This window comes from Choristoneura fumiferana, chromosome 4 (assembly GCF_025370935.1).
Source record: "Choristoneura fumiferana chromosome 4, NRCan_CFum_1, whole genome shotgun sequence".
Taxonomy (NCBI): Eukaryota; Metazoa; Arthropoda; class Insecta; order Lepidoptera; family Tortricidae; genus Choristoneura; species Choristoneura fumiferana.
Genome location: NC_133475.1, coordinates 8,144,224 through 8,156,731, shown reverse-complemented (window position 1 = coordinate 8,156,731; position 12,508 = coordinate 8,144,224). Strand labels below are relative to the sequence as shown.

General features: G+C 36.1%; 1 protein-coding gene across 2 annotated transcripts in view; it reads right to left on the bottom strand.

The window, feature by feature from the left end:
• Window positions 1–3,546: 3,546 nt before the first annotated feature.
• The window catches only part of LOC141427403 (myrosinase 1-like), a 31,606-nt gene continuing 22,644 nt past the window's right edge, over window positions 3,547–12,508 (bottom strand). For both annotated transcript variants that reach the window (XM_074086771.1, XM_074086772.1), the window contains exons 9-10: window positions 9,282–9,526; window positions 3,547–5,902 (exon numbers count right to left, since the gene is read on the bottom strand). In XM_074086771.1, coding sequence (XP_073942872.1) covers window positions 5,746–5,902; window positions 9,282–9,526 — 402 coding nt within the window. In that variant the 3' untranslated portion in view covers window positions 3,547–5,745. The remainder of the gene's footprint in view (window positions 5,903–9,281; window positions 9,527–12,508) is intronic.

Below are 12,508 nucleotides of genomic sequence, written 5' to 3'. Positions count from 1 at the left end.
CTTGTTAGACAAATACGTCACTTTGTCAGAAAAACGACGCTATGCATCAAGTGTTTTTTTTTTGTCAATTATTTAGATCCATTTTCTGAGTCATTGTGTCCTTTAGTTCCATCTACAAGTATATGACGGAGATACGATAAGCTAAAGTGATACATATTTGGATCTACCTAGGGGGTAAATCCTGGCTTGTAAGATTAATTACCAGAGCGGAATTTCCGCGGTATTTTTGATCTGTCAAAGTGACTGCTCACTTCTCGACTCTACCTCATGTCGATATATATGACTTGAAATTAGATTGTCATAAACTTATCATGTTATAATTCATTGAATCAGGCGTAACTTTGCGGAGGTCCATATCAATGAACTAAAAGAATTTCTATTTTTTTTATCATAAGGTCGCGGGTGAACAAAGGAATTATTTTAGTTCATTATCATGTTATGTAGAGCGTTCTTTTTCCGAATACAAATGGATATTTGACTGTAAAAGAAGCAGTTTAAAACCGGAAAATATGGAAACAAATCAGAGACAATAATGGAACACTAAGCTTGTTTTCCAATAAAATTTCAAAATAAAAACTGAACTGAATTTATTAAATTAGACATTGTTTATTTATTTATTTATTTCATTCGGTACAATTACATATTGTAAACAACACAGAGGAAATGAACATACATAAATGGAAACAATTACAGTGTCTACAATACAATTACAATTGTACTCAACATTCATGCACACAAATTTTTAAACTAAATAAGAACTACAAAAGATAATTTGCCAAGTATTATCTATTAATTGTTCATTTCATATGTCTATTTCACATTTCAACTGCTCAAAAGTTAATTGGAAGAGATCGTTCTTTAACTTAAGGCCGCTTGTATACCTCTACTTTCATTTAGTATCCTATGTTGTGTATGTGATATACTTATGTATAGCTGAAGTCGATAAGTAAGAAGTCAATATCACCGGTCAAAAGTGCCAAAAAAACTCCGCTCTCTGTTAATTACAGATTTTGATCACGTCTTCGTTCGTAGATCGGGCAGTCGCATTTAAATTCCGGGATTTTACTAAATTATTATTACCAAAAAAATGTATCGTGATTCGATCGATTATTGCAAAATCGAGAATTTGCTAGAAGCCGGTATACAGAAGTAGTAAGCTTATATTTTCTGAGAAAATGATCATGACCTTGCGACTAAAGTGGTACATTAAATATTAAGTAGTTCGCAATTTGCATCCCACTACTCGTAATGGAATTATACGGAAGTCCACACAATGACAACGAAAACAAAAGTTTAGGTATCAATATAATCAAGAATCCTTTCACAATCCTACCCGTTAATTTTTTAGAGCAATCAACGACTAATGTCAATGTTTGTTTCGGTTTGGTAGTATGGTGAACGGTTATATTGGTCTGAGGACGAGTTCTGCTTGAATTTTAATATGTATGTTTAATTCAAATTCAAATTCATCATCATCATCTCAGCCGTAGGACGTCCACTGTTGGACATATGCCTCCCCCATAGACCTCTAGTCGCTACCCGCCGATGAGAATGAGTTTCTGCTTGAATTTATTATGTATATTTAATTCAAATTCAAATTATATCGTAACATACTTTTTTATAAGTAAATCAATGATAATGACAAGTAAAAGAAAACAATCCAATGTCACAGACACGACACCTCCGCCGCAAATTTGGATGATGTGGAGCTTCTCATCTTAATTTCAGTTTTAGTTGTAGGATGCATTCTTCAGGCGTATGACGTTGTTAAGTTTCCGTATCAATATCTTGCGAATGTAATTCTATTTCGCTTTGAAGATTATCTAATTTTTTATGATAATTTTCTAGGCTTTTTAGCCGTTGATCGTAGGTGATTGCAACTGCGTATACTCTGTGAGCTCTTAAAAAAACCTTCGGATTTTAGAAGCATGTTTCGGGTATAGACAATGACACGCGATCGTGATATGCGGTTCTGTTCTGTTATCAACTTGCAAAACTTTTCTAAGTTACCATAAAAAGTTATGGAAATAATAACCATCTGTGCAAAATAAACCCTACTGTATTAATATTACGCATCTCTATCTTTTTAAAATTTTAATACAATATGACTTTTTGTCATAATACAAATAAAACAAAATCAGCATTTTCGAATTCTTCCATCTTCAATTTAAAGAGAGAACACCCTGCCTTAACACACTACTTTTATTTGGAAGTATATAGAGCTCTTGTTATACTGTATCTACTTCTCTTGGGTATGTCAAATGATATTGTTGATCTGCTTTCGTTTAATATCTTTTTAATGTACTGTTTGAAACCCCCGTTGCTTCTATAACTCGGTCTTGAACCTTATTAAAATATTTACGATCAACGCTTTTCTTAAAACTTGCAGCTTCTTAACAAAATATTTATAATATACATTATAAACAATTTCCCGTGATTGTCTATTTACAGAAATACCCTGTTTAAGTTGACTCCCCATGAAAATCAGTTTCCGAAAAATAAAACACTAAATAAATATGTAAGTGGTGGTTTTAACTGCTCTAAGTATATAAATCAATGAAAACACAACGATTGCACTCTTCGCGTGATGGATTGCTACTAAGTCAAAAAGACAATTGTCATTTTCTACTAACGAATCCTTCCGATTTCCCCCGAAACCAGAAGGTTTTTCTAAGAGCTCACGGATTGTAAGTTGCTGCTGTAGTTTTGTAAGTTGTCCGCGAATTGATGATGCGCGTAAGCGATTAAGATGTGTTAGTTTTGCCTCCGTCGTCGTCATTTATTATGCATATTTAATTCATATTCAAATTATATGTAACATATTTTAATAAGCAAACCAATCATAATGACAAGTAAAAGAAAACAATCCAATGTCATAGACACGACAAATTTGAAACGCGTTATTGTTGTGTGGTGGTGGCGATAGTTGGGTTTGTGTGATGTGTGTTCTTACCCTGAGAGCTGCATGAATACATCTGTTGCATACACGTAGCTATCATAAGGTCGCGGGTGAGCAAAGTAACTTTTTATGCTGGTTGATATTTTTATACGATATTCAGAGTGGTCAGCGTCATCACCAATTGAACTTACGTTTAATCAGAATTAATAAAACCAGTCGCAAAACACCGTTAATTAATTATCCTGGCAGTGAAAATTTACGATCAGCACGTGTTGCTAATTACGGGCGGTCGGACAGCTGTAACAACCGCATACGCAAATTGATAAGTAGAAAAACTGTTATTTTGATTGGTATTCAAACCTCTTGTTATCCGTACGAAACTAAGTTATATTACCAGCCCTTATTCTGTCGTCATACGGAAAAAACACGCATCTGAGACTTTTTCCCGAAACTGAGTAACATATAATAAAATTTAAAAATGCGCCATTCTTTTACCGAGTCTAAATATGCATGCGATAATTATAATTTCGAAGAAAAAAACGTCAGATGTGTCTTTATTTCCGTGTGGCGGTAGTATTATTCACTCCTGAACTTTTTATCTACGTTCAGTTGCAATAGGTAGGCATAATAAAAATTAAAAACATGAGTAACCAGTTGAAAGTATGTTTATTGTTGTTCAAAATGCACTGTGAAACAGGTTTATTATCGCTGTCAATATTGAGCAAACCCAGTTCCTGGTCTATTTGAGGTCGCCCAGTCACGAATTACAAATTGTGTTGTATCAGATTTAGTTTGAAACACCCATTACACTATACATAATATCATAATATGATTTTTTTTGTTTTCCTTATGAGTCCGTCTTAGTCGAGTTCATAAACTTGTAAACAAAATTTTAATCAAAAATATCTGAACACGACTCTATTGTTAACGGCGTAGAAGTGTGTTCAGCTATTTTTGATCAAATTTTTGCCCACAAGTTTATGAACGTATCAACATGTTTTAAAAGTTTAAAATTTTTTTACTGATCTGATTTTGTACTAAGCTCTAATAGTGACATTATTGATATAAAAAAGTACAATAATATTGCGTTATTTACCGTAACCTGTTTTACTAAAAAAGGTCAAGTTATACTTACTGTATGTTTGAGGGACTACGTGTTAAACTCTTATATTGAAGAATGTAGCGATAAAATATAATTACCTACTTAATGTAAATGTAATAATCGATTTGGAGGTGTTACTACAGTTATTAGAAACATAAGTGAGAGCTTGTTGGGTTTCTACAGTTCCAGCATAGTGGGTTTTAAAGAGAGCCACATGCCTGTTTCTAAATAACTAAGTACGAAAAATCAAGTAAATACAAATTAATTGTCTTGTAACATTTACCTTGACCAAATTCTTTCCTTTTTGTAAGGTACTTAAGTAAAGACTTAATGAAAATTAATGAATATAATAAAGGTTTTTTATTTCGCTTGTCCGACCCTAGCAGGAACTTTCGCAGATTTGCTGCGTAACTACATACTTACCTACACATGCGTGTTGATTGCATTTAAAATTAATGTAAATAGAAAATAAAGTACTCAGCTGATGAAAAGTTAACAATACGACAAAAGTAGTGTAGTCGTCATGTATGATGCAGTAATTATATGAAATAATTAAGATTTAAAAAGTCATTGAACCAGTAAGTTGCATCTGGCCTCATCTATTTGCTCTCTCTATCAGATGAGATAGGGGGCACACGCATGCAAAGAACCCGCTAGAAGAACTTTCTTTCTTGGTCTACCTCGGTCTCAATACCTAGTTGACTACACTGAATCATGAAGCAATGGAGAGAGCTATGCTTGGACTTTATTTTCGCAATAGAGTCCGGAATACGGAAATTCGCCGAAGAACTAAAGTCACCGACATAGCTGGTAAAATATGCAAGTTGAAGTGGCAATGGGCGGGCCACATCGCTCGAAGAACAGATAACCGTTAGGGGAAGAATAGTCTTCGAGTGGCGACCACGAACCGGAAGACGAAGCGTTGGCAGGCCTCCCACCAGGTGGACTGACGACATCGTGAGAGTTGCGGGAAACCGGTGGATGCAAGTGACGAGTTGTCGTTCATTGTGGCGTTCTAAGGGGGAGGCCTTTGTTCAGCAGTGGACGTCTTTCGGCTGATGATGATGATGACGATGATGACAATGAGTCAAGCACTATAGCATATTACGTATCATAACAACTAGGTATGTATATTATGTACCAGAAAACGTCTGACGGTAGCGTCATGTCAAATTGTACTTAATGATCTTCATTTTTCCTGAATCAGAACAATCAAAATAAATTTCACAAAATTGGCAAAACATATGGTCACAAATAAAATTATAAATCATTCAGGGTCACTCGAATAATACTACATTTATTTTGTACGAATAAATTAACTTAAATAACGGAAAGTAAGGTGATCTACTCTATGTACTATCAGCCAAATTATGTGGTCTACCGTCCTAAAGTTGATAATTGTTTGCATGTCATAGAACAATAATGCCAATAGACGTGTCTGTCAACTTGAAAGTTCGACTTTAGCGACATGTTCATTTGATAAGAACTTGTTTAAGAATTGATAGACCACTTATTTGGCTGATGGTACGTCCCCTGGAAAATATGTCTAAGATCTCATTGCTCTAAAAATTAAACTAAATAAATTATACTCCTATCTGACGTGCTCATACGCAGTAGATGACACCTCGCTGTCACTTCGATTATCAATGACAAAAAATCAAGGATGGCTACTAATGGGACCACTATTTGATTGCCCCATCGGCACTCGAACATTTACCTCATACAACATATTTTAAATTATTTTCTATAGTTTATTGAACTGCGCCGGTGATGGCTTCTTAATAAAATCGAAATTGATGCGTCGCGTGCGCACTATCTCGCGGTAGTTGATTGCTGACTGTTTCGGCGTGCGGGTCTTTTCTGGACTATCAAAATCCACATAGTATAAGCCAAACTTGGATCTGAAACAAAATTGGTTTATTGAGAAACTATAGGAAGGCAGCATCAAAATGTTACTATCCTCAGGGGTCATAATACGTGAGAGCAGGTCCCCATAAGTTTTGTACCCTAACCCTAACCTAATCTAACCTACACCAACAAGATGCTTGATTGTCATCATTCCAGCATATATACGTCCCACCCACTGCCGGGCACAGGCCTCCTTTTAGAATGAGAGTGTTTGAACCATATTTTCCATGCGGGTCTGGTGCGGATTGGGAACTTCACACACACCATTTAATGTGCAGGTTCCACGATGTTTTCCTTCACTAGTGGTAAATTTCAAATTTAATTTAGTACATGAATTTCATAAAATTTAGAGGTGTGAGCCTAAATTTGAACCCAAGATTCTCTGCTTGAGAGCTTAGGCCAATATGTCAAACCACTACTACACCACCACGTTTCTTTACAAGCTCTTTGTATTATACCAAGTAAAGACTGTAAATTCATATTTAAAATTCAATATAGACAAGTGTCTTAGCCGACTTTCGAAATCACACTATTAAAATTAACAGGTGTGATTTCGAAAGTCGGTTCCCTGTGGATTTTATAAATGTATGTAACAGGGCACAGGTGACTACAAATGCGAAATACATTTGTGACTTCAAGAGATCGGTGTAACAGAAGTTTCATGTCAATTATATTTGTGTGTGTGTATGTATTCCTGACGAAACTTGTTGTGGATTAGTAGTACCTATTTTTAGTTTGTTTATTCCTTCATTTTTTGATTAAAGAGCCACTAAAGTATACTCTACAGTATTAGGCAAAAATGTCGACCTGTTGCCTTTCCACGTTTAAATAAGACCTTTATAAAATCCTCTTAATTGTATCACATGCACATCTGTTCTTCAATATTCTGTTTAGATCAGTTAGCCATATACCTAATTATAAATAATACAATAACCAGTTCCGGCCCTTTTTATTCATAGCTAATTTACGAAAACAGAAGTTTGATTACAGCCAGTATTTAACTGTGTGTGATCCAAACTCATCCACGAGGAGTTTCTATATGAACCATGCACCTTTTCCATTAATTATACAAAATCGTGACGCACGTCACATCAATTACAACTGGATGAATATTATTACAGCCGTAATTGTAATTGTTCATTTATGCCACGCCAATGGCGAGGCAGTAGAAATAGTTATTACGCCCGAGTGCTTAATAAACGTCAAGCATAAATGATCAATATCAATAGAGCAGTAACAATAGGCATCTAGATTTCGAAGTTCATTAATGTTTTGTCAATAATATAATTCTAGTAATACAATAGCCCTTTTATGTAACTGATAACATAATTCTTTATTCTCTTTATGTTAGCGAAATACCAGGGTCATGTTCGGCATAAACTTTTATCTGTACCTATTGGTAGCAAAAGACAAGGGTTTCGGTTCGTTAAAAAATGTTATTCATCAGATAGTTGCAAAAGCGTGTGGTCTGCTCTCCACGAATTAGCATCGCTATTTAACGAGAACACGCTGTTAGCCTCTTGGACACAGCGCATGGGGGCCATTTCTAGATTTTATTTAGTCTTAAGCAACAAGTTTTAGGGTTCATTTATTTTTACGATGACTTTTCACTCTACTACTCTACTCTGTTTTGTAGGATTTTAACACATTGAATAACATTTTCAGTGGACTTGATCTTGGTGATTGGTTATCCCTGAAAACAGGCTACGTTGTTAATAAACACACATTAATGTTACACAACCTTTGATGTTAATGTGTGTGCCTCGTGTATTGTTTTTAACCCCCGACGCTAAAGAGGGGTGTTATAAGTTTGACCGCTATGTGTGTCTGTGTGTCTGTGTCTGTGTGTGTGTGTGTGTGTGTGTGTGTGTGTGTGTGTGTGTGTGTGTGTGTGTCTGTCTGTCTATCTGTGGCACCGTATCTCTTCAACGGATGGACCGATTAGAATGCGGTTTTTTTTAGTTGAAAGCAGGTTTTCTAACTATGGTTCTTAGATATGTTTTATCAAAATCGGTTTAGCCGTTTTTCAGATATTGATCTTTGAAGTGACAAAGTCGGGGGTTTTTCAACATTTTGTTGGTTAGGTTATAGTAACAGATCTGCTAAAATGCCATAGAATGGAAAGTAGGTACAATTAATTGTTCCCAAACTGTATCAAAATCAAAAACTAGACTCTTAATTGACATAATAGTTATAGTACCTACCTTTCGACTGGGAGCCCACTATGGTGTTAAGTGTTTGAACGGCAGCCGCCCAACCGTATGTACCCTGCACTCGTGTCAATCTAGTTTGCATTCATCGAACAGTATAGGTACGACCGGCATACCTATTTAGTGAAATACTAGCTAACGTCTGCGGCTTCATTCTAGTCACAGAACTCGCAATTCTAAGTTGAGTCAGAGACTCGTCGATATAATACATTTTTATTTATATTAATACTTAGTCATCTTCATCCATCATCATCATCATCATCATGATCATGACTTGTCAGCCGAAAGACGTCCACTGGTGGACATAGGCCTCCCCCGAGGCTCTCCACTCAGACTAGTCTGAATATTTAGTTCCGACTATTAACCATTTACCTACTGGAATTATGATCCGCTTAATATGCCAGTCTGTGTTAAAATTAACTCCTGTATTTTTCTCTTAAATTCAGCATTTGGTGAAGTGGAACTGATGATGAAGACCACATTTGACCAACGGAGCTACTAGGTACTCAATAACAAGTACCGCCTTCACAGGTTGAATTTCAATTACTTTAACACAATTGCTAAGCAATTTATGCTCATCGTAATGCATATTATGGTGAAATAGAAAGGGTGGTGAAGCACCAGGACTCATCAATAATGAACGTCACTGCATCGGAAAAATCAATCTTTCGTAAAAGGTGACGAGCAGTTGACATTAAACTATTGTATCTTAGATTATTTACACTAAAAAGCGTGAAAAAAAAAACATTTCAATGATTTTATTTTCGGCTCGTTCGTTCGATTTTCGATGGTCTACTAACTAGACTCTAGTTGGTATGATTCTCGTGCGTAAAGCTACAAAAGGAGCGGGTAAGTTGAAGTAGCAATGGGTTGGTTACATCGCTTGAATAACGGATAACTGTTGAAGGAGAAAGGTTCTGAAGTACATAGTGACCGCGAACTGGAAGACACAGATTTTGCAGGACTTCCTCTAGATGGAATGACGGAATCGCAAGAGTTGCGGGCAACCGCTGAATATAGGTGACAATTTGTCACATGTGGTTATGTTCTAAGATAGATCATTATGGTATAGTATAGTGGGAGGTACATACGAGTATATACACATTTGAAGATACAACAAATGCAAGAGGTGAAACAAAGAAGTTGTGAATCAAATACTTACACGTAACCATCCTTCCATTCAAAATCATCCATCAGGGTCCAAGCAAAATATCCTTGGACGTTACAACCGTCTTCGTAGATGGCCATCAGCATCTGAGCCATGTATTCGTTGTAATAAGAAACGCGTAGGTAATCATTGATACCGCCGAAATCACTCATACCGTTCTCAGTTATTATGATTGGAATTTCTTTTCCATATTGGTTGGTCACCCAGTTGATGAGTTTCCGGAAACCTTGCGGGTATATCTGGAATACGTATAAATAAATATTATGGGACAATTGACACCAATGAAGCAAAGCTTACGGCTACGGTCCAAGCCCTCTTATTCTGAGAGGAGGCCTGTGCCCAGCAGTGGGAGGTATGTGTGTGTGTGTGTGTAGGTGTGGGATGATGAAGCAAAGCTTGTACAGTCGAACAAACTGATTCATGTACCAGGATTGAACCTTATAGTTATCAATGTTGACGTCTCTCGATGAGAGCGAAACATAGATGTCGCTAGTGCTGCTGCATAAGTAGCGTAGTAGAAATAAGCAACCTGAGATATGTATGCATAGGAAAAATTCGTGTCTAAATTCCTGTCCAGCGGTGGTGTAGGGGTTATAGCACGCAGCACGGATTGCTGAGAACCTGGGTTCGATTCCCAGCGCTGGTCTCTTTTTCTGGTTTTTCTGTGCATCCATGTCTCAGTTTGTATTTTTGTTATAGTTATCAATTTCACTATGATTTCCTTGAGTATGGGATGACATAGTAGCACAAAGGTTCCACCATGGTACGAGTACATGCTTATGTAGTTACTAATGCTCGCGTTAGACAATGAACCTACATGTCAGTGAACTAAAATAATTTCCTTGCTCACCCGCGACCTTACGATAGCTAAGCTTATGCAAAATATGCGTGTTCATGCAGTTCCTCCACCTCCACACTGTAAAAACACACACAAATCACACAAACCCATCTATCACCACCACCACACATATTTTGCATAAGCTTAGCTATCGTAAGGTCGCGGGTGAGCAAGGAAATTATTTTAGTTCATTGATATGGACCTCCGCAAAGTAACGCCTGATTCAATAAATTATCTACATGTCAGTCTTAATTTTAAGCTCATATCATACCGTCCCTCTTACTGGAGATTGTATTAAATACTATTAGCGAGAGCTGGATGGTACGATACGAAGTTCGAATCTTGTAGCATAAGGCGTATAAATGTACAAAGATAAGACTCGTTTTCAACGCTTTATAGTACGTTTATTTGCTTTACATTAACATCTTGTACGTCTACCTCTGCATACTTTTCATTCATCAAGAAATTTAGAAGAGTAAATTTTAGCTAAGGTAAAGTTGGGATAGATGTCACCACTTTTTTTAAATCGAAAAAAAAAGCTTCATAAAGCGAAAAATTCCGACCTCTGTGTTTTCAGACTATCGATCCCATAGAGGATAGTTGCTTAAATCCATATAAATTACGTTTAGGATAAATGACTCGCCGAGAAACAGGGCATCTATGGCAATGCTACTTATTTGCGTAACTATGTAGTATAATTGCAATCTGGGCACCTATACTTCTGGGGTATTTAATACAATTTTACCCTACTATAATATGTTTAACGAGTGTGTAATTATTACTTGTTTACACTGCATTCAAATTTTATCAATGCGTATAACAAATTGTGTTAATTGGTGTCTATTGAAATTGAATCACTAGAATAAGTAAATTAGAGATTAAATTATTATCCGAGTGATAAAGCATAATCACTATTGCATGTTTGTAGTTATAAATGGTTCTGCATTTGAATGTTACATTGTAAAACCAATAAATTTTAATGATTGTCAGTGTCAGATAAATAATTTATAAACCTTTTATTCTTGAAGGTAATAAGTGCAGTTATTTTTGATTGCATTTACGATGCCTTAGTACCTACTAAATAGTATGTATGTATGTATGTAAACTCTTTATTGTACAAAATAATTAAACAAACACAGATGACAAACAATGAAATATATGTACAAAGGCGAACTTATCCCTTTAAGGGATCTCTACCAGTCATCCTTTGAGTGGATGAGAATAGAGTACTTTTAGAGTATAAGGAAAAGGTATTTAACAGGAACATGAATAAATTATAAAAAAGCCGCACAAAGTGCGTGTTGAACTTGGGTGGTCTGTACTATAAAAAAAATATATTTTTCTAATTGTTTTAATTGTGCCCCTATTTAAATCATTAACGTATTTCTCTACAGGTTCCTGCTATCTATAAGTAAAGAACTATGTAATTTATGTACTTATCTATTTAAAAAATGCAGAGTAGGTGGTGGGAGATGAAAAGGGGGAGGTTAATAGACTTGATAAAGTATATTTCATCAGAATTAGACAAATTTTGCCATGCGGGCTTTTTCGGAGACGACCAATCAATCTAGCTTCTTGGTCTTATGTCTGGCAAAACGCGTGTTTTAGCCTGAGCGAAGCTCGGTCGCCTAGGTAGGTATGCTTTTATGATTGAAAACCGGATAGCCTTAGCGTTCAGTGACCCTGACTAATGGAGCTAGAGTTATCTTGAAGGAAGATTTGTACTATATGATTAATACAATTTTTAACGTTCCAACTTTTCTTATTTACCAGAGACCAGAGGCCGTATTGTCTAACGCGCTGATGTTCGCGATCGCATTCACCATCTCTTTCTATCCTCGTCTTATACCGCGTGTAAGAAAAAAGTGGAATGAGATTCCAAGTGTGATTAATAAAGACAAGGCCACTTGTAGACGTCCGTTGTTTCACCAGACAACGGACCGTTTTTTTGCCGGACTTGCGGTGTTGTATGGCTAAGTCGCCGGACAAGTGTCCAGTGCATGTTTACACATTAATTGTAAGCCATACAAGACCGCAAGTCCGGCGAAAAAACAGTCCGTTGTCCAGTGAAAATTAACTAACTACAAGCGGCCTAAGACCTCAGATCAATTGGTATAAATTGTCCCGTTATCACCCATCAAACTGATGTCATTGAATTAAAAATATATATTTTGTTGAAAAGTACTTGGTAGTTTCTTTATCTCCCTCTAAATAAATTTGTGTTGTGTGCGTTTATTGCTTCATAACACACTTTTATCTCGCCGTGAATAAGTCAACGGTATGTAATTTCTTTCACTTTTATCAATATAAAATTAGGGTTTATTGTACGAGGAAAATATTTTTCATATTAAATTTGCCGCACAAGTTTGCTGCCTTCGGGCAA